The sequence below is a fragment of the Neomonachus schauinslandi genome, chromosome 15, assembly GCF_002201575.2.
Source record: "Neomonachus schauinslandi chromosome 15, ASM220157v2, whole genome shotgun sequence".
Lineage (NCBI taxonomy): Eukaryota > Metazoa > Chordata > Mammalia > Carnivora > Phocidae > Neomonachus > Neomonachus schauinslandi.
This window is the reverse complement of record NC_058417.1, coordinates 25,105,465-25,129,385: the sequence shown is the minus strand read 5'-3', so window position 1 is coordinate 25,129,385 and position 23,921 is coordinate 25,105,465. Positions and strand designations below refer to the sequence as shown.

At 37.4% G+C, this 23,921-nt stretch overlaps 1 protein-coding gene across 1 annotated transcript in view; it reads right to left on the bottom strand.

Annotated features, from left to right (window-relative positions):
- BCAS3 (BCAS3 microtubule associated cell migration factor) overlaps positions 1 to 23,921 on the bottom strand; it is a 602,596-nt gene that overhangs the window by 281,428 nt on the left and 297,247 nt on the right. Inside the window, exons 18-19 of the mRNA XM_044921944.1 lie at positions 21,701 to 21,866; positions 19,415 to 19,515 (exon numbers count right to left, since the gene is read on the bottom strand). Coding sequence (XP_044777879.1) covers positions 19,415 to 19,515; positions 21,701 to 21,866 — 267 coding nt within the window. The remainder of the gene's footprint in view (positions 1 to 19,414; positions 19,516 to 21,700; positions 21,867 to 23,921) is intronic.

The following is a 23,921-nucleotide window of genomic DNA, read 5'->3' as shown; positions in this document are numbered from 1 at the left end:
TGGGATGCAGCAAAGGCAGTCCTAAGAGGAAACTACATAGCAAGACAAGCCTTTCTCAAGAAACAAGAAAGGTCTCAAATACATAATCTAAACCTATACCTAAAGGAGCTGGAGAAAGAACAGCAAATAAAGCCTAAACCCAGCAGGAGAAGAGAAATAATAAAGATCAGAGCAGAAATCAATGAAATAAAAACCAAAAGAACAGTACAACAGATCAACGAAACTAGGAGCTGGTTCTTTGAAAGAATTAACAAAATTGATAAACCCCTGGCCAGACTTATCAAAAAGAAAAGAGAAAGGACCCAAATAAATAAAATCATGAATGAAAGAGGAGAAATCACAACCAACACCAAAGAAATACAAACAATTATAAGAACATATTATGAGCAACTCTATGCCAGCAAGTTAGATAATCTAGAAGAAATGAATGCATTCCTAGAGGTGTATCAACTACCAAAACTGAACCAGGAAGAAATAGAAAACCTGAACAGACCTATAACCAGTAAGGAAATTGAAGCAGTAATCAAAAATCTCCCAACAAACCAGAGCCCAGGGCCATATGGCTTCCGAGGGGAATTCTACCAAACATTCAAAGAAGAATTAAATACCTATTCTTCTGAAACTGTTCCAAAAAATAGAAATAGAAGGAAAACTTCCAAACTCATTTTATGAGGCCAGCATTACCTTGATCCCAAAATCAGCCAAAGACCCCCATCAAAAAGGAGAATTACAGACCAATATCCCTGATGAACATGGATGCAAAAATTCTCACCAAAATACTAGCCAATAGGATCCAACAGTACATTAAAAGGATTATTCACCACGACCAAGTGGGATTTACTCCTGGGCTGCAAGTTGGTTCAACATCCACAATCAATCAATGCGATATAATACATTCATAAAACAAAGAACCAGAACCATATGATCCTTTCAATAGATGCAGAAAAAGCATTTGACAAAGTACAGCATCCTTTCTTGATTAAAACTCTTCAGAGTATGGGGATAGAGGATACATATCTCAATATCATAAAAGCCATCTATGAAAAACCCACAGTGAATATCATACTCAATGGGGAAAAACTGAGAGCTTTCCCCCTAAGGTCAGGAACACGGCAGGGATGTCCACTATCACCACTGCTATTCAACATAGTACTAGAAGCCTAGCCACAGCAATCAGAGAACAAATATCATTTTTTTGTAAAGAATTAATGCAGCTTCTTCCCTGCTTCACTTATTTAATATCTAGTTACATATTAGATAAGTCCAGATCATTATACAGCAGGAAGAATTAAGTACAGATTTTCTCTTGCCTAAGCAAAAGAGGTAAAGTTCTCTTGGCATGGAGAGTTAAAAGCTTTTAGACATGGAAGACATTAACGTTTGCAACCTATACTTAATATAATAAAAGTCTTTCCAATCATTAAGGATCCAACGATGTGTTCCACGCAATAGAGAAACTACAAGTTCAAATTTTTACCTCTAAATAAATCAGAAAATTCACAGAACCAAGGAGATAAGAGAAAGAATAAGACAAAGAATACTAGCCCACAACCACCACAGGGTTTTCTCTCTTTCCAAATGCAAGAGAACAGTTTCAAAGGTTTGCTCTCCCCTCTACTTCTCCACAGTGTAAAACTACTGGAAAGAGTTACCTCCATAAATCATTGCCGTGGTGTAAACTCCATAATATGTAATGGCGTAGTAGTTAAGTTTTTTTTTTTTTAAGTCCTTATCATTAGATACATACTAAAGTATTTGTAGGTAAAAAGGTACAATAGTGGGTCTCATAAGACTTTATCTGTCACACATTAAAAAAAAAAAAAGATTTTGGGGCACCAACCTGGCTCAGTCAGTACAGTGTGTGACTCCTGATCTTGGGGTTGTGAGTTTGAGCCCCACATTGGTGTAGAGATTATTTCAAAATAAAATCTTTAGGGGCACCTGGTGGCTCAGTTGGTTAAGTGTCTGCCTTCGGCTCAGGTCACGATCCCAGGGTGCTGGGATCGAGCTCTGTGTTAGGCTCCCTGCTCCATGGAGAGTCTGTTTCTCCCTCTCCTTTTGCCCCTCTCCACCCCCCACTTGTGCACAATCTCTCTCTCTCTCAAATAAATAAAGTATTTTTTAAAAAATAAAATAAAATCTTAAAAGATTTTAAAGGAATAGAAGAGACAAGAGAGGGACAGTGTTGTTAATTGTTGAAGCTAGGTAATAGGCAGATTTGTTATACTGGCCACTGTCTTTCTGTGTATGCTTGAACATTTCTATAACTAAATTTTTTTAAAGACTGCTGTGTGAAGGTTTGAAAAAAAACTGGGCAGACATTTCTTGATCTGCAGACTGACTCAGAGTCATCTTGATTCTATTCTTGGCTAGGGTATGAGATGTGTGAAGTATTCAGAACTATGTTGTTTTCACATAGCATTGTATGTGTGAGAATCATTCATGTTAATTCCTTTAGCTGTGGTTTACTGGATAACATTTAATTTCTATTCTCAACGACAAAATGAAATAGTCTGTCCCTCCTTCCTCTGTTCTTTCCCTTCCTTCTTTCTTTTCCTGCCTTCCTTTTTCCCTCCTTCCCTTCTCCTTCTTCATCTTTCTCAAAAAAAGTTTTTTGAAAATCACCTGATTAATATTATATGAATACATGCTTATTATAAACCTCAAAGAACATGAAGTAAAAAAATGAAAGGTTTACTGGAATAGTGAACAGTGATTCCAATGATAATCTTTCCGAAAATCAAATGTTCTTCTGGCATTTTAGAAATCTTAAGGTTGAGAGTCTTACATTTTTAAGTAAAAGTTTCAGAGTCTTAAGGCAACTATCACAAAGGACTTCTGGGGTAAAGTCTTCTAGAATGCAGTGAAAACCAAGAAAAATTTCACTCCCTATAAAATTACTAAGGGAATGAAGATACTCAAAACAAATAGGTCTAAAAGAAATTTTCAATTTGCATCAATAAATTAGAATTGCTAAGTAAAATGTCTTTCTATAGCTTTGAAAATGCACACGTTAGGACAGAGCCACACTTACCCAGATGACCATTTAAGAACAGAAGCGATATGATCGAGCACAAATGTTTTATCTTCACTGTTGTTTGTTAACAACAAAGCATCTTTAACTGTGCCATCTGGTAGTATCTTAGTCATAAAGCACTTGGAATTGAGAGAGGCAAGAAAGACATCCAGAGAGAACAAGGATACCATTTCTATTAACACCAACTACAACTAACAGCTATCTTTAGTGAGTTTTTATTCTATCCAAGATAATATGTGAAGATTTTTGGATGAATAATCTTATTTAATCTAACAACGATCCTGTAAGGACAGGTAAACTAAAAAGCCCAGGGAGGTTAAGTTATTTGCCCAAAATCACTCAGCTAGCAGTTAGTAAGAAATGGAATCTAGAACTGCAAACTCCAAAGACCATGTTCTTAACCTGAAGTATAAACTGCCTCAATTCATCATGACTTGACCTAGTGAGTTCATTATTTTAAATTAAAATTTTCATATAAACATGTGAAAGATGTTTACCCCCAAATACCAACTATATCATTGATTCAGAGTCTCCATGATTTGTGTTCCATGTCTCCTTAATTTAATATAATCATTTTTATCATCTTAATAAACACCTATGTATCCTGATCTGAGATATCATACAGAGCTATCAAACAATGGAGAAAAGTTACGTTGACCAGAAGTGCACAACACAAGGAAGTTACAGACATTCAAGGAAACTTTACATATAGTGAGAGAAACAAAGAAAGTACTTTGGGCCACAGCTCTACATTCTCTGTAATATCCCTGAGGAATCAGAAGACTTCATTTTAGAAAATACTGAATTGGTTTTATATTTAAAAGTATACTGACATAACCATGGAGGGACCATTGGCACCTGGAATATAGCCTGGAAGGCAGCAAAGTGCCCAAGAGGGAAAAAAAAACACACACACACACAAAAAAAAACCACCACTAGCTTCAAAATACTCCTTATAAATCTCAGCTCTGACCCAGACTTGACATCATATAAGAGTGATTCTGATGTTCTTCATGTGGTCATAAAATACAAAGAAAGCATAGTAGAAAAGGCAAGAAACTGATGGTATAAAAGCAATGAAGGCAATTCAGTGTTTCTCGTCTCTCTACCAAGTTCCGCAAAATCACATGGCAAAAAGCCTCCTGTCATATGACAACAATAAGGAGAACAGATTCTAACTGTAGAGAGACAATCTATGGCATTCACCCACCTCCTTTATGCCTCGGTCACTGGGTGGTTACCTTTAGTAAGACAGATCATGAGAAAATTTTTTTCCTAAAAAGGAGAAATTCAGTGATGATAAAAAGCCTATACAGCATCAAAGCAAAAGTAAAGCTTTGACTTAAATAAATGAGAATGCACACATAAGATGGACAAATAGAGATAAAATGAAGAACTGAGCAGAAAGGCTCAACTACAGAGTTTGCCTGGTTTTTTCCACTTTTCTGGAATAATAACTAAAAACTATTTTGCAGTCAGTACAGCCTGAAACCTATAATACAGCAGAAATTATTATTATTTTTGTATCAGTTAAAGGACAGTGGGTAAGAGCAGTCCTTCTATTAATGGCAAAGAAGTGTATATACACACATAAGTAACACTACCATAAAGTAGAGTTTTTTGTTTTAACAAAATCCATATTTATGTGATTATATTTCCTATGGTTGAGAGCAGCTATAATTAATGGATTTCCCTCCTTCTCTTAATGCAGCCATTTGTCAATTCAAATACAGAATGTCCAATCACTTTTGATGTATTTAGTAAGCAATTTGTCAAATGGTGCTATAATCCAGTTAATATATTAATTCTTGTCATGGAGAGAGTTCTGACAACTACAGTTGACCCTTGAGCAAAACGAGGGTTAGGGGTGCCAAAGCCCCCCCAGTCAAAAATCCATGTATAACTTTTGATTCCCCCCAAACTTATTACTAATTGCCTACCGGAAAGCTTACCAATAAACAGTCAACATGTATTTTGTATATGTATTATATACTGTATTCTTACAATAAAATAAGCTAGAAGAAATAAAATATTATTCAGAAAATCAGAAGGAAGAAAAAATACGTTTACAGTACCATACTATAAAAAATTCACATATAAGTAGACCCACGCAGTCCAAACCCATGCTGTTCAAGGGTCAACCCTATGTGGTTTTCCATAACTGGTTTGGAAAGAAAACTCTGTCCTGGGACTCAAAGGTCATTCTTTGGAGATAACACCTCAATGTCCCAATATCTGAGAGCATGCTATAGCACATCACTTAACGGGAAAACTATTTTGCTGGGTTCCCCTGGACAGCATGGCTGCTGATTCCTTGTAATGAGCGGGGTTTCTCTGAATCCCTGTGTATCTCATATGTTTTTAATAAAGTCAGCAAACCAATATATGTGACACTAAATGCAACGTCAGTACACTTCTAAGAGAGGAACAAGGCTTTACCAGTGAAATGTATGAATTTTAAACTTAAAAAATATTTCTATAAACATTTTCCACGATTCTAAAAACTTCCTTCATATGGATTGCAAAGGAAGTACTCTCAATCCTTTGTTTTTTCCTATCCCAACATTCTTCAGGCAAATACTCCTACCAGTACTTAACAGAGACACTGTACTAAGTTCAGACAGTTAGTTACTGGTAGTCAAGCTTCTTGGAAGGCTGACCTTCACTTTACGCAGTGTGAAGCTCTGGACAGGACAGTTTTCTTGCTTTGTAAATATATTTCATCCACTCATCACTATGCTATCTCCATCTTTTTCCAGGTCTATCTACACTCCAGGAGCTAGAGATAGAACAAACAGATGTTCCAGGCTTTCTGGTAGGGGGTCCAAGTTCATATCACAGAAGAAATCTGGACTATAATGACCAAGAAAGGTCAAATCTTTTCCCAAACTTTTCTTTTTCCTACCTACCTTCCTTGCTTCCTTCCCTCCTCCCTTCCTCCCTCCCTTTTTTTTTTTTTTAAAGATTTTATTTATTTATTTGACAGAGAGAGCAACAGCAGGAACACAAGCAGGGCGAGTGGGAGAGGGAGAAGCAGGCTTCCAGCGGAGCAGGGAGCCAGACGCGGGGCTCGATCCCAGGACCCTGGGATCATGACCTGAGCCGAAGGCAGACGCTTAACGACTGAGCCACCCAGGCGCCCCCCCTTCCTCCCTTTTTAGAAAGAGAGCAAGCCAGCGAGCATGGGGTGGTGAGGGGAAGATGGAGGAGAGAGAGAATCTTAAGCAGGCTCCACACCCAGCACAGAGCCCAATGTGGAGCTTAATCTCACAACCCTGAGATCATGACCTGAGCCGAAATCAAAGGACGCTTAACTGACTGAACCACCCAGGTGCCCCACCCAAACTTTTCACAGGGAGATTTCACCACTACCAGTTTGGGGAGAGCAGAGAACTAGAAGACAGGTTTTTAACATGTCACAGATAACCCCCACAGCACCTGGGCATATCTGGCAAACACTTCCCAAAGAGGACTGGCCCTATCTACGCACTACATCCAAATCTCTACATTTCTCCAACAGAAAATATGAAAGCGGAGATGAAGGCAAACCCTTTCTAGAAAAAAACCTGAAAAACATGGCAAAAAAATTTTTTTTAATTAATAAGAAAGAAAAGGAACACTATACTCATCTTCCAGGCATCAGACTCTTCTCAGCCCATTTATGAACCATGCAGGAGCAAAGAAAAAAAAATTGCCAAAGTGATTTGGTACAAGGCTGTGTATTTTAAAACCTGCAATGTGTACCAGGCCTCCAGACTACCAGACGTCCCATTGTTTCATGTGTCTGCTGAGAAAGGTGCCCTATGTGTCAGAAAAGCACACTGAATATTTTTCAGTGACCCAGGGGGCAAAGGTCACTTATTATAAATGGATAATGAGACCTAATGCAGTGCTCTGAGTATGGACAAAGAAAGGGTCTATCTGTAGCCCCTGGTGGGTTGGTCATTCAGGCTTTTATGTCCTCTCCACACTTAATGGAGTCAAACAATTGACAGAAATTCTATAGAGAAGGCTGAAACTGAGAGAAACAACTGTATTCTAACCTGACAGACAGATACAAACAGCGACCCTGAAACGGCGCCAGCACCCCTGTTAACCACTAGCATAGCAGACGGCTGTAGCATTCCCCCTGAAGTCCCATTCAGTCCTTTGCTAGCAATGAACCTCACTGACGGAAGCGACGGCACATCAAACCGCAAGCTCCTACCAGTATCAACCCATTCCATTATCACAGGTAAGCAGACACAGATCACTCTGCTCTAGCTCCCTATTTTTGAAGAAAAGGGCAATCAGATGTCCCCACTCCCTCGCTACCCAAGTGACAAAATGCACATTCAGGGATATCAGTATCTGAATATATGAACCTTAAACTCAGGTGGGATAGAATAAATGACACCAGAAGCAGAGGTACACATAGATTAGTGGCTTTATGACCTATAGATTATTTTTCTTTAACCTATCAGAATCCATGTCCTATCCTAGTCAAATCTGCCAATCCAATGCTAAGAAACAGTACCAGCATCAGTGGAAAAGAATGTGTACTCCCACCTGTACCTGAAAAAAAGCAACTCGTAAAACAACCTAAAGAACATGAAGATACTAATATCATTTACAAGTTTGTGAAATAAAGAAAGACATTTAAAAATATAAAACAGCCCTTTATAAAAACTTTCCTTTTGGTTCTTTTCAATTTTAAGGACAATTAAGACAGGAAGGTGGACTGTTTTTTTCCCCAAATGGTACATGCTAAAGCAAATGACAGAAATGCCAAGATTTACTTCACAATGGAGCAAACAGGTCATTAGAGTGTAACAGAAAGGACTTCTGATGTTGAAACATCTCGAAAATAAATCAGCAATGACAGAAAAACCCAATGAACTATTCCATAGATGTGAAAATCCACGTGCAGATTTGGGTATCAATAAGAAGTGTGTCTCCCACAGACACAAAAAGGAAGGAGGGTAAAGGGTAGTCTAATCCAAACTTTTCAATCCATCATTTATAAAGTTTGTAGATTGCCGATGGTACTTTCATTTAACTATTCAACAGCTTTTCACTGAAGAAAAGGTATTTAATTTCATAATGTTCCCCAAGTTATACAACACATATACAGCTAAATTCAGGGTTAGGAGGTCTTAAACTTTTAGTCTCTTAAAGAAAAACACCATTCATTTCACTAAAATTACCTCGCTATGGATGGACATGTCAGTTGATAAAATTAAGTATAAATAAGAGAAATCAACAAATACAAGTCAATCTGAAGTCATTTCTTAACTACCTCAGATATTCAGACCTGGACAGAGCAGTATGACACACCCAAGGGCCAACAATGGACTATAAATACTCTTTAAATAAGTCCTACATTACAAGTTTCCTCTACAAGAGAAAAACATTTCTTTTTTCCCCTTCCACCCTACCCACTCTTGGGCAAATATTTATTATGGACAATGCAAGGAAATATTGTTGAGTACCTCCATCATACTTGGTACATACCACAATAGCGATGCAATCCAGGATGTTAAGTTAAATCTAATGTGACATTCGAAAGAGAGCAGCTCAGAAAAGTGCTGCATATTTAATTGCTTTTCCGGGGCACTGACAATGACCATGGTAGATAAGACCAATGATTTTTTTTCCTTTTTGTACCAATACGTTCACTGTAAAACCAATAAAACAAAAGAATAATAAAATATCCTCAAATACTTCATTCTAAACTCCAAAGTGTGACTTTATATTACAAGGAAAATATTTGCCATTTCTCTTCTCATGATTATAGCTGGTAGGACAGCAGTACAAAATTTAGTTAGGAATCAAGATCTCTAGAATCCAATCTTAAGTGCACTGTTGACTTGTGATTTTCATACTTCGGTATGTAAGATAAATCTCAATACGAGCTTTAGTTACTATCTACTTCATTATGTATAAAGACTAAAATTAAAGTGCTAGTGAAGTCCAAGAGATTAGTAAAGCAATAACATTTTTTAAAAGCAGATATACCAATTGAGAGCCCAGCTATTCAAAAGAAACTCAGAACTGACTTAGTTCTCTTCAGGATAATAAAAACCAAGATTTTTGTCAAAGCAATACTAACACTTTAAAGTAAGGTTCTGGTTGGAGCTTTTAGAGTGATGAATACTGCCTCCTTACATGTCATGCTGTCTAGGGTATCATAATGGAGCCTCATCACTTCTTTCTATACTCTCTCTGGGATAAGATTATTTCATAGAAAGTGTGCTTGAATTACTATTATTACATACCAAAAAAATCTCAGAAGGGAGCTGAAATCTGTAAACACACATGGAAGTTTGGCGGTTATTTCTAAAAGCCTACTGAACAGTACTACCAGGATATATAACATGCACCAAAATAGAACCCACACTGCAATTACCAATTCTCTGTCCTACTCGAGGCAACATAGATCCATTAATGTTGCAATGAATGGCATAACCTATTGCCCAAGCCAGTCACCCTTTCCTCCTCGCTTTTCTTTAGTCACCTCACACAGTCCCAAATCCCCATAGGTGCAACCTCCTCAGCCACTTCTCTCCATCCTAATAATTAACTTCTTCCTTCTTTGAATTTCTATACCAATTAATTCAAGCTATTAATATAGCATGTATCACAATGTGTTATAGACACTCACATGTATGTTTCTTATTTGTATTTATGTTACAGACAAAAGTAAAAAGAGCCAAAAATAAAACTGCGGAACTGGTATAATGCAAGCCCAAGATAATACATAGGATTTAAGCATCTGAGGTTTAAAAAATAATTATGATCCTACATTTCCAGTACTGGCCACATAAGAGAGACTAGATTTACATTATCTCCTAAAATAACTAAATTAGGCCTAAGCAAAAGGATATTTTGAACCCTCCATAATAAGGCTTAAGAATAAGCATGGAAAGAATCAAATTTATTCCAAGTAATATGAATGCATCCTAGGAATAAAGAACAATCCACCACTTAACAACATGAAACTGAAAATGCCCAGCATCCTATCAAAAATCATTAGGGATATAAAGAAGCAGGAAAACACAACCCAGACGTAGGAGAAAAATCAATCAATAGAAAAACCTCCAAGAAACACACAGTGGTAAAAGTAATTAGAGCATAGGGATTCTAAAACAGCTATTATAAAATAAATGTTCCATATGTTCAAACACGTACATGATAAGGAAAGAAATGAAAGACATAAAAAAGATCCAAATGGGACTTCTAGAGATGAAAAATATGATATCTGAAATGAAAAAACATTTTGAATAAAATTAACAGCATATTAGGCAGAGAAGAAGACTTGATGTATTTAAATACGTAGAAATACAAATTATACAAAATCAGAGAGAAAAGAAGAATTTTAAAAATTGAATAAAAATTTAGTAAACTGGGAAAATATCAGGTGGTCAACATACATATAATTGGAGTCACAAAAAGAGAGAAGGGGAGTGACAGAAAAAAATATTTGAACATATAACTGCATAAAAATGTTCAAATTTCAGGAAACTATAAATCCACAAATCCAAGCTTCCCACAAATCACAACAGAAGAAAACCACCCCATGACACTATGGTTTAATTGATTTTTTTTCTGTTTTTCTATATTATTTCTGTTTTTTCTATTGTTTATATGTTTTCTATTTTGCTGATTTCTACTCTGATCTCTATCATGTCCTTTCTTTTGCTTTAATTTGCTCTCCCTTTTCTAGCTTCTGAATGTGGAAGCTGAGGTCATTGCTTTCAGAACTTTATCTTTCACAACATTAGGCATTATTTAGTCCTATAAAATTGCTCTTGAATACTGAGGTAGTGCCATTCCACATATTTTTCTATTTTTCTTTAAAGTTTTTATTTTGAAATGATTATAGATTCATGAGAAGTTGCAAAATAGTACAGCGCAGTCTTACATAGCTTTCACCTAGTTTCAAAACCAGGAAATCACCATTGGTACAATCCACAGACTTTATTCTCCAGTTTTTTTTTTTTTAAGATTTTATTTATTTATTTGAGACAGAGAGAATGAGAGACAGAGAGCATGAGAGAGAGGAGGGTCAGAGGGAGAAGCAGACTCCCTGCTGAGCAGGGAGCCTGATCCGGGACTCCAGGATCATGACCTGAGCCGAAGGCAGTCACTTAACCAACTGAGCCACCCAGGCGCCCAAGATTTTATTTATTTTAAAGATTTTATTTATTTGAGAGAGAGAGAATGAGAGACAGATAGCAAGAGAGGAAAGAGGGTCAGAGGGAGAAGCAGACTCCCTGCCGAGCAGGGAGCCCAATGCGGGACTCGATCCCGGGACTCCAGGATCATGACCTGAGCCGAAGGCAGTCGCTTAACCAACTGAGCCACCCAGGCGCCCCGCACCAGTTTTATATGTACAGTTTTACATACACTCATTTTGTGTGAGGGTGTGTGTTGTTTGTGTGTTTGTATAGAGTTCTATCCAATTTTGCCACAAGTTTATTTGTGGAACCTCTACTACAATCAAGATACAGAACTGTGTCATCACCACAAGGATCTACCTAACCCTTTATAGTCACATCCAACACCTTCCCTTCCATTCTGTCTCTAAGCCCTGGTCAACACTAATCTGTTATTCATCTCTATAATTTTGTCATTTTGAGAATGTTATATAAATGGAATCCTTTCTCCTCTTGGTGCTTTTAAGATTTGTAGTAAGCAAACTTTTGAGATTGGCCTTTTCACTTGGCATAATGTCCTCGAGATTCATCCAATCTGTCGCCATGTATTTATACTTCAAACCACTTTTTTTACCCCCTGAATAGTATTCTAAGATATGGATCTGTTCTGTTGTCATTTTCATTCAGTTCAAAATAATTTCTTATTTCCCTTTGATTTCCTCTGTGAACCACGTATTTAGAAGTATGTTGTTTAGTTTCCAAATATTTGTGGATTTTCCAAAGATCTGTTATTCATTTCTTATTTAATTCCATTGTGGTCAGAGAATATATACTTCATATGACTTGAAAGCTTTTAAAAATTTATTGAGACTTATTTGATGGCCCAGAAGATGGCCTATCCTTGTCACTGTTTGCTGTGCACTTGAAAAGAATGTGTATCCTACTGTTGTTGGGTAGAGTAGTCCATGTAGTCTGATATTAATGTAGTAACTCAGGGTTTAAAGTATGTTTCTCCTAAGCAGCAATATAGTTGGGGCTTATTTTTTATCCAATTTGACAATCTTTGATTTTTTATTAGGATGTCTGGACCATTTATAACTAATATGAGTACTGATATGCTCAGGGTTACATCATCTTGCTTATTTGCTTCCCTTTTATTTCCTTTCTTGGTGTAGATTGTTTTGGTTTCATTACATACATCACATACATTTCATTATACACATCACAGTTTACCTTCAAGTGATGTTATACCACTCACATACATTCTAAAAACCTTACAATAGTTCCATTTCCCATACTCCTGGCCTTAATGCTACTATTGTCATGCATTATACACACACACACATACACACACACAAAATATATACATATATGCATGTGTATATACATTTATATGTGTATTTTAAAGACTTCAATACATGGATACTGTTTTTGTGTTAGCAGTAAATTTTATGTATGTATGTATGTATGTATGTATGTGTGTATGTATGTATGTATGTATGTATGTATTTAGAGAGATCATGCTGGGGAGGGGCAGAAGGAGAGGGAGAGAATCTTAAGCAGGCTCCACAGCCAGCATTGAGCCCAATGTGGGGCTCAATCCCACGACCCTGAGAGCAAGACCTGAACCGAAACCAAAAGTCAGATGCTCAACGGACTGCACCACCCAGATACCCCAACAGTAACTTTTGAAGAGACATAAATCATTACCAAAACCCACATATACTGACAATCTTTGATTTTTTATTATTGTATATTTTAAGCCCCATATTGTATATTTTAACCATTTTCAGTGTTCTTCACTTCTTTCCAACTAGTATCATTTTTCTTCTGTTTGAAGGACTTCCTTTAACATGCCATATAGAACATGTCTATTGCTGATCATTTTTTTAAATATTTTTATATCTGAGAAAAATGTTCTCTCATTTTGAAAGATGGGGGAAGGGCCTAGGATTCTAGGTTAACAGGTGCTTCCTTTCAGTACTTAAATCTGTCATTCTTATCATTTTTGCCTTGGTATATAACGTCTTTTTTCCCCTCTGGCTGCTTTTAATTTTAAGATTTTCCTCTTCTTAAATGATTTTGAGCAATTTGATTACAATGTACTTTGGTATGGTTTTCTTCAAGTTTCTTGTGCTTGAGACTTATTGACCTTCGTGGATCTGTGAGTTTATAGCTTGTATCAGATTTGGACATTTTTTGGCCATTTCTCTTGTCACACCACCCCTCCTTCAGGGACTCTAATTTCAAGTATAGGTTATGCCACAGCTCAGTGAAGCTATTTAAAATACTGGTTTTTTCTGTGTTTCATTTAGGATAATTTCTCTTCGTCTGTCCTTGAGTTCACTAATATTTTCTTCTGAAATTTCTAATTTATCCTCAATCTTACCCAGTGCAGCTTTCATATTTAGGCTTTCTTATCCAGAACTTTGATTTGAATCTTTAAAATTTCCCATATCTCCGCTTAACTTTTCAAATATACAAAATACAGTTACAATAACTGTTGTAGAGTCACTGTTCCAGACCCTGTGTGGGCTCTAGGCTCTATGCCCTCTAGGACTCTCTAATGGTTGCTTCCTTGGCTTCGGGCATTTTCCTACAACCACCAGTACTGTGTTGAATACTAAAGGAGGACCCTCTGCAGATCTTCAGAGTTCACATTCTGTGCAGATCCCTTCTCTCTGATGGCGTATCCAGCAAATTCTAGGTTAGGAGTTAACAAATAGTAAATAGGGCTTTGTGGGTCATGATGACTCAAATCTGTGGTTATAATTTATATATATATAAATATATATAAATTATATATATATTATATATATGTAATATATATATAATATAAATATATATTTATATATATATTTTTTAAAGTGGCTATAGACAACATAGAAATGAAATGGTGTGGCTGTTGGAGTAAAACTTTATTTACAATAATAGTTCATGAGAGTTTGCTGATAGGTGCTCTTCCTTGGTCTTACTGGACTCTCTGCTCCGTCTCCTCTGTATTCCACTTGCACCACCCCCCCCCCCCCCACTGCAGCACAGTCCCCAAACTCTTTCAAGGCAATAAATGGAGGCAGTTGTAAGGCTTGCCTCATTTGTTTCCCATCTCCCAGGAATCACTGCCTCTCATTCCCTGGTGTCCAGGTACTTGAAAACGGTTGTTTTACGTATTCTGGTTTTTGTTGTTGTTTCAGGCAGAATGGTCAATCTCAAATGGAGCCTCAAGAAATACCCAATAAAGAATATTATTTTCACACACACAAAAAATTTTAAATCCACTGAAATGTACATGTGTGAAACATATTTTTTTTTTTTAAGATTTTATTTATTTATTTGACAGAGAGAGACACAGTGAGAGAGGGAACACAAGCACGGGGAGTGGGAGAGGGAGAAGCAGGCTTCCCGCTGAGCAGGGAGCCCAATGTGGGACTCGATCCCAGGACCCTGGGATCATGACCTGAGCCGAAGGCAGACGCTTAACGACTGAGCCACCCAGGCGCCCCTATGTGAAACAGATTATGTTTTAACCATCTTCTGTGTTTTTCTTTTCTTTTCTTTTTTTAAAGATTTTATTTATTTATTTGACAGAGAGAGTCACAGCGAGAGAGGGAACACAAGCAGGGGGAGTGGGAGAGGGAGAAGCAGGCTTCCCCTCGAGGAGGGAGCCCGATGTGAGACTCGATCCCAGGACCCTGGGATCATGACCTGAGCCGAAGGCAGATGCTTAATGACTGAGCCACCCAGGCGCCCATCTTCTGTGTTTTTCATTCCTTTCCATATGGTGTCAAAGGTTCTCCCCACCTTTCCTATAATGCTTTTAAAGGTAGGGGAAAACAGTTATATCCCCAGTAAAACAGAGAGGTTCTATGGATCCTGATCACCTTTCTATTGTATATCAAAGCTATGTTTCTGTTGAATGATCTCTTGTTACCATTTAACAAAGAAAACTCAACGAGCTTAGGCAGGAACTTCTCACATACCCAGGGATTACCTCAGAAGTTCAAAGTCTAACCTCTCCACCCCCAACAAAGCTAGTTAATGTCAGCAACTTAAAAATACTGCTGCTGCCAAATTACCTGGAAGAAAAGGAGGAAACATTATTTCTCCCCTAAATAAAACTTTCCCAAGTCAACTCAGTAAGCCCTATCTTTAATTTACAATTTGGGAAGCTCTGAAGCAGACAAAAGAAAAAGTTATTGTCTATTTTGGGATCATATTCAAAGCTAGATGATATTTGTTAGTCTCTCCTAATGTTTATCTTTGTTTTCGGCAAAGTAATACACTGAAATAAAGTGCCTATTTTAGAAAAGGTAATTACAGTATGGAATTTTTTTCATAGGAGAAAAAATGGTGTTAACACAAAAATTACAAATCTCCTCTGCTGCAGTCTTTTTATAAACTATTCCTGAGATTTCTTATGACCAAAGCAAAACATTTTTCTGATATTAGAGTCTTGATTTTTACCTTTACTGTGCTATAAAGCAAGATTAGATTACCATTTGTACATTCACTTTGCACATTTAATCAATCTACTCAATTAAACCATATGAATTTGCTGATATTTGACTCCTGTTTTACTTACTCAAAATGGCAATTTCTATGGTTCAACCTAATAACAAAGAAGACACCTCAGCCTCCATCGTGTAAGGAACATTCCAGTATGAGTCAATTTCTGATAGACCAAAATGCCTTAATTTTGTATCATTCCCATTCAATTAATAGAGGTGGGAAATGTGATGACAGTTAAGAACACAAAATTTGGGGCACCTGGGTGGCTCAGTTGGTTGAGCGTCCTACTCTTGATTTTGGCTCAGGTTGCCATCTCAGGGTCATGAGATCATAGCCCTGCATGGGTCTCCCTGCTAGGTGCGGAGCCTGCTTAAGATTTTCCCTCTCAAAAAAAAAAAAAAAAAAGATTTTTCTCTCTCACTCTCCCGCTGCCCCTTCCCTGCCCCACCCCACACTCTCTCTAAGAAATTAAAAATTAAAATTAAAAAAAAAAGAACACAACATTTTGGAGTTTTTACTTCACTTTAAAATTAGGTGAGAAGTCTTTAGCGTTTCAGGCAGGTTTCTCTTCCCCTCCCCCACCAGTTACCCTTTTGCCACATATGCAGAACTTTGTTTATCAACTAGCAGTGTATTTATTATGATTACAGGGCTGGAAGGGGAGTGGGGATTCCTTGCTAAACATCCTGCTCTCCTACTCTCTTTTCCCTGAGACAGTCTCTTTCCCATCTCCATTTACATCATGCTTTGTCTACTATTATTATATTTTCCGGAGTTGGTACAAGTCCACTTCATTTGGTCCACAGATCCAAAACACATCACCAGTGAAAATGCTGGCAACATCTGAGAAGTTTGCATTAGAGTTTTACTCCAAATGGTTGTATCTGAAAAAATATATTTATCAACTCTTCAAGTTGAGAAGTAAGAGGGGATTTTCAATATGGTTAAGTAAAACAAAAAACTTCCCAGCATCAGGTATGGTATACTTGTGTTTTAAGAGGTCACAACAGCTTTTCAAATGGTTTCAGTAAGAGGAACTGGAGAGAAAGCAAGAGGGTAATAAGAATGTCTTCTTTTTTTTTCTCAACGAGGCTCTAACTTGCATAAAGGACTGAACAGATGGGCAGGTAAAGACATTCTCTCTAAACTGGCTCCGGCATTGCTTTTACCAATTGTATTTCAGGCTTTTACTCCTCTGACGCAGATGTCCATCTTTTGCATATTTAATCACTTCAGTCCTGTAATATACACATGTCCAGGACTTCCAATCAAATCGTCTTCCTTTATCTAAGGAAACGGGGGACTTAAAAATCAGGCTAATTCTGTGTCTCTGCCATCAATGTAAAGAAGTAATATAATAATTATTACAGAATTACCTATCGCTTAGGTTTTTTTTTAAACCTATTAAATTATATCAGTGACATTTCACAAAGTAAGAGAAAACAAATTAATTACATCCATCACTTATATAGCAGATATTACAACATGACCAGAATCACATAGTCAGAATAGGCATTCCATTATTAAGTCCCTGAAGTCTATTATATGAAAACCAGTACTTTTGAGAAAAGATACAGAATGATGCTTAAACTGTTGCACAGGGTTTTTTTTTTTTTTAATTTAAATTCAAGTTAGTTACCATTTGGTGTATTATTAGTTTGGGTGTTCTACAATTTTTACAGCACTTTAGCATCCCTTCATTCACCATAACACCACCTTTATAAGAGCAAGTATTGTTATTAATATTTTATATTTATCAAATTATTGAGAGGTGGTTTGGAACTGGAACTCAGGCCTTTCTATCCTTGTCCCAGTGGTAGTCCATCTGGAATGGTCTAACATGAAATGCATTCATACGATATATTTTAATTAGAAACCATAGGATCATCAATGACTCCTTTCTTTCAAATTATCTCTAATTCTTTTCTATTCCAACTCTGCAACATCTCACAAGTTTGTCCTGTCTTCTCTGTAATACAGACTTAATTAAAGCCCTCTCACTCATCTTGCTCCAGGATCACCAAGCCTCCGCACCCCTCCCCTCCTCTGAATCTCCCATTACAACACTGCCAGAGCGATCTTTCTAAAATGCGGTTCTGACGGTGTCACTCCAATGCTTGAAAACATTTGGCAGCTTGCTACTGCCTACAGTGGTGGTTCTTAAACTGTGCACCTGGGATCTCTGTAATTCTGAGAACTGGACAGAGGTGTTTAGAGCTGCTAAAATCAAGTAACGTCAATCAGCTTAATTTGCCGAACACAAAAATTAAGGGAAAGAGCTGCATTTGATTTTTGCCCCTATCTTTGTCCTACATATCTGTTTGCCTACTGGACACAATAAATAACAAAATATCAAAATAATGAAACAAAGCAAACCAAGATTAATTCTGAGTCAACTCTACTTCATTCAACAACTAGTTATTTTCACCCCTGTTGAGAGGTAGGGGGGAAATGTTCTTATGATTTAAATTTGATTTTATAGAAGTGTCATTTTTTTCTAATTCAAATGATAAGAACTACATATATGCTTCAATAATCTAGAACCTGACAACATCTACAGACTCTGCTTCTTGAGCCCAAAAACACATATACCCCTCTGGGGGGGCTTTGGCAACTGAAGTTCTGCACTCATAGTTCACTGATATACCCATCTCATTTTATTTTACTTTTTTTTTAACACCTGTCTCCTGAATTAGTGAATTCATTGAGCACAGAAGCAACATGCTATTCATGTTTAAATCACAAGTGCCTGACACATAGAAGTCACTCAGTAAATCCATGCTGGGAAGAATCAGTGAATTCAATTTTATAAGAGAGCAAGACTGCCAACTATGAGTTATAATTATGGAGCTTCAGAAATTTCGAGCAAAGTCGGTAAATTTTCTCTGTTTCCAGTATAATACATAACACATTATAAAAATAAAATAAAATAGTTTTAGAACTATTTCACTTCATGCTGCATAAAACAGCCAGGAAAGATAGTAAGTTCTATACAACAAAACTCCATTAAAAGCATGTCAGTGTTGATTTTTAGGAAGTTTCTTAAAAACATACAGCACTCATAGCCATCAAGTTAAATTAAGGATCCAGTCAATCCTACAAAATTAAATTATAATTGTAAAGAATTTTTAATTCTATGACCATAAACTGGATAATAAATATTGTCTTTCCATGCCTCCCCTACAAAATAAGCTGTTTCTAGCTCAATGTACATGTTCTCCTCAAGTGAAAAAAGAATGTGGATCAATTTCTATAAATGTTAGGGCTTAGATATGAAAGTAAACAAATACCCAACAGAGTTGCAATCATTACTTCATTGTTCCCAATAAAATCTACAGAAAGAAAAACCTACTGACACTTTTCACAGTGAAAAGTGTTTATTTTTTTATGTCAGAAACAGATAACAAGTTTTATGAAGTTTAATATATCCTAGTATCCTCATTTTTTTTTAAAAAAACTTTTGAGACCACAAGATATACCCCCATGAACTTGTATAACTGCAGGAGTATATCTCATGGCCAAGGAATATGAAAAGCCAGAGGCATACTTAATGTGTACGAAGGCTTATGGTTTACATTTGTATTAAATATCTTACTTGCCTCAATCTGATTTTTATGGCCTATGGCCTGTGGACCCTTGGTAATATGCATGGCTGCATTAAAAGTGAGCATTTTAAGATGAAATCTCAAAACACTGTACAGACGGTAAAAAAACAATGCGAAATACTTACGGCCAGCAAGCAGGAACTGATAATACTGGACTGCATCTGCAGCGAGGAGCAGAGGGTGGTTTGCATTAAATGGTGGTTGCAATTCATTCCATTGAGGAGTTCTAAGGAAACGGCAGAAGAATATTAATATTTAAGCTTAATAGATGCGATGTAAATCACCATCACTGTCACCACTTATAGACACTGATATAAACTCACACTATCTTTGTAATCATTAAAGTGAATTTGTTAGAAGTGCTGAAACCTGAAATACAAGGCCATCTGATTAAAAAGAATAAAAAAAGGTGGCAGTGAGTCATACAATTACATACAGCTGATACTAGTTTAATAGCAGAAGACCTTCCAATAGGATAGATAAGACATTCAAAGCACTGGACAGAGAGGAAGTGTGGAATTCAATGTCACAACTAAGTAGCTCTAATTTTACCTAATTTCAGACAACTGTTGGAGCTCACTACTCTCAGAATATGTGTATATTTTAAAATAAAATAAAGCAGGTAAAAGTGCTTTTAAAAAAACCCACATGGTGGGTTTTTTTCAGATCCAAAGAGACAGAAAGTAAATTAATGGCTGACTTATTACAGACCTAATTAGAATGTGAGCTCCAAAATAAGCCATTTATTTCAACAATGATGGTGCAGTAATTCTAATTAGATCTGCCTGTTCCTAAATAGCTTGATAAATAAGATATTGATCAGATCAATCTAGGCCAGTAAAGTAGTAGTAAAGAATGCTGGAGCCTCCAAAAATCAATATAAGAATATTTTAAAATGTCAAAAGGAGAGGGATCATTTTCATATCCATTTTTGTCTGTTTCCTTCCATACTTGTCAGGATAAATTTTTCTCTGCCTCTTCTGTACCACTGTACACTGTGTTGAACAGGTTTTATTCTAGATTTTATTTCTCTCTTGATACTTGCTTATAAAGATTCTAATGATCATGTACTTTTGAGAAGGACTCTGATTCTTAATAAACATTTCCACAGTGTTTAGCCATTATATCTTGGGGAAACCTTCCAATCAATTTATATTCATTTCTAATCCCCTTAATGGCTATTCCAATGTACTCTCTATTTTCAGCGAACATGAGACTGGAAATAGAGGAAGCACTAAAGCTCTATATGTGGATAGGAAAAAACCCCAAGTTCTGGAAAATGTAATACAAAGATGCAAGGACAAGGTAATTCAAAAGGAGGCATAAGGCAAAGACAACTGAAAACATGATCACACAAAAATTTGTACACGAATGCTCTTAGCAGCATAATTCATGACAGCTAAAAAGTGGAACTGCCATCTACTGATGGATAAACAAAATGAATAAACAAATGGACACAAAACATGGTATATCCATGCAGTGGACGATTATTTGGCCATAAAAAGGAATGAACTTCGGGGCGCCTGGGTGGCTCAGTTGGTTAAGCGACTGCCTTCGGCTCGGGTCATGATCCTGGAGTCCCGGGATCGAGTCCCGCATCGGGCTCCCTGCTCAGCGGGGAGTCTGCTTCTCCCTCTGACCCTCCTCCCTCTCATGCTCTCTGTCTCTCATTCTCTCTCTCTCAAATAAATAAATAAAATCTTAAAAAAAAAAAAAAAGGAATGAACTTCTGATACATGTTACAATATGGATGGACCTTGAAAACATTATGTTAACTGAAGAAAATCAGATGCAAAAGGTCATATTTTGTATGATTCCATTCATACAGAATGTCCACAGTAGGCAGATCAGATCCAAAGAGACAGAAAGTAAATTATGGTCACCTGGGGCTGAAGGGTTTGGTGAAAATGGAGAGAGACTGCTGATGTGTATAGAGTTTCTTTTGAGGGTGATGAAAATGAGTGTGGTGATGGGTATACAACCTACCGAAAATTCACTTTAGATGGGTGAACTGTATTACATGTAAATTATATCTCAAAAAAGGAATTACTGATACATGCAATAACAGGGATGAATCAAAATAATTTTGCTGGGTGGAAAGAAGCAAGACAAAAAAAAGAGCACACACACTATGATTCCATTTATATAAAATTCTAGAAACTATAAACTAATCTCTAATGACAGAGCAGTGGTTGCCTGGGGCTCAGTGGGTGAGGCAGGGATAAAGAAGGGCAGGAGGGAGAGATTACAAAGAGGCACAAGAAAACATTTGGGGGTGATGGATATACTTGTAATGTTAATCACAGTGATGGTTTCACAGCTGTATACAGATGTCAAACTTGATCAAATTGTACATTTTCAATATTTTACACTTCAGTAAAGCTGCTAAAAACAATGGAAGGAGGTCCTACCTAACCAGAGTCCAGCTGGCTCGAGGTGAGGTCATCACTTCCAGTGGGGTGTCATCACTAATCTTGGGGGCAGTGCTGAGCGGCCGTGGCTCCATCATGTGCTCCACTAAGGTCCCATAGCAACTGATAATGTAGAGAGACTCAACTACAACTTGTTTGGACTGATCTGCAAACAGAGAAACAGATCCTGGTTGTGGGATAATGGCATAAAAGGAGAGAGAAAATACAGCAGGAAATGTTTCACATGGTGCCTGCTCCCTGCCTCAAAGTTGCTTCTTAGAAGTGGATGCTAATGAATATGAGAATCTCTGTGCTATCAAACTATGTTTAAATCTTAAGCAATTTATTTCAAAAATGATGAAAATATCCTCAAAATTCTAATACAGTGAAACAATATTTCACAGCCTTTTGTATTTTTCTGCCATATAATTTGTTCCCCATTACAAAAAATAAATGATAGCAGGTGGGATAGGGAAGGACTGATTGGAAAGGAACATCGTATGGACTAAGATGTAGTTACATGGGAGGTACCAATTCAACCGCACGAGAGGCTCCCTGGTGCTTACATCAGCTTAACTTCTCTACTTTCTCTCAGAAAACTTTATTTTTTTTTAAAGATTGATTTATTTGAGAGGGGGAGGGGCAGAGGGAGAGGGAAGGAAAGAATCTCTGGCTGACTCCCAGCTGAGCAAGGATCCCGACACAGGGCTCGATCTCATGACCCTGAGATCATGACCGGAGCCAAAATCAGGAGTCAGACACTTAACTAACTGAGCTACCCAGGCATCCCAAACTTTGTTTTTTAAAACCTGGATTAAAACAAATAAATGAAAAACACGCACATCCTCCTCCCCCAAATCCTCTTTCTTCTCTCTTCTCCATGAATCACGGGCCTCTATGTAAACGAAGACCAATCATACTTTAAGGTCAGGTGCTGAATATGGATCTAATCAAATGACTTTATAAGGAAGTACACATGTCCTCACTACTAAAACAGGTTTAGTCCTGTATCTTGGGTTTTACAGTAAACCTAGGAGCATATAAAATCACTCATGAATGCTGGGTGGGTCACCTTATCTCCATGCCAGAGGAATCAATTACAGCTGATTTGAGAAAATGGCTAACGACCAGTCAGCGGGACATAAAGGAGTAGTAAGTTAAAAGGGTAATTAGAACAGAAGGGAGAAGCATTTGAAATCGAGCTTCACAGAGGGTTTTAACTGGTAACAAAAAGTCACTTTGATAGCATCATTAAAACTAAAGAGGTAACAAAAAAATAGAGATGGGATAAGAAAATGGAAGGCTTGCATACTTTACTGTATCCTCTCCCACTTAGGCAAGGAACCTGCTGTGCCTGAGATCCTATTTCCAAGGAAAGGGTCACAGAAAGGCGATAACTAGGGAGAGGGCTGATGTCTGACTGCCAGTACTGAGCGTAAGGCAGGGCCATTTTGCCAAGAACAATACAGCCTGTGGAGCTGGGCAGAGAAGTGCCTCACTAACAACTCAGTTTGTGACCTACTTTAATAGTGCTGAAATAATAAGGGCACAATCTTAACATTCAGATTTAAATACCCGGTTCATGAATGCAGGCACTCCTCTGCACACAAAAAATAAGGAGTAACATACTAAAGCAGTAATTATATAAAAATTTTAGGTATTGGGGCGCCTGGGTGGCTCAGTCATTAAGTGTCTGCCTTCGGCTCGGGTCATGATCCCGGGGTCCTGGGATCGAGCCCCGCATCGGGCTCCCTGCTCGGCGGGAGGCCTGCTTCTCTCTCCCTCTGCCGCTCCCCCTGCTTGTGCGCTCTCACTCTCTCTGTCAAGTAAATGAACAAAATCTTTAAAAAAAAAAAAAAATTAGGTATTAATCTTGGCTATCAAAGCAGGGATTTAAAAAAACACAATTCTATAAACTCAAAGGAGCAATGGTTACCATAAAAGATGACTCTTAAGGGCGCCTGGGTGGCTCAGTGGGTTGAGCGTCTGACCCTTGATTTTGGCTTAGGTCATGACCTCAGGGTCATGGGATCGATCTCCATGTCAGGCTCCGTGCTCAATGTGGAGTCTGCTTGAGATTTTCTCTTTCCCGCTCCCTCTGCCTCTCCCCTCGCTTTTGCACGTGCTCTCTCTCAAATAAATAAATAAATCTTAAAAAAAAAAAGATGACTCATTTCTGAGCAGGAGCCTGTTTTTATCTTTTAACTTATAATATGGCAAA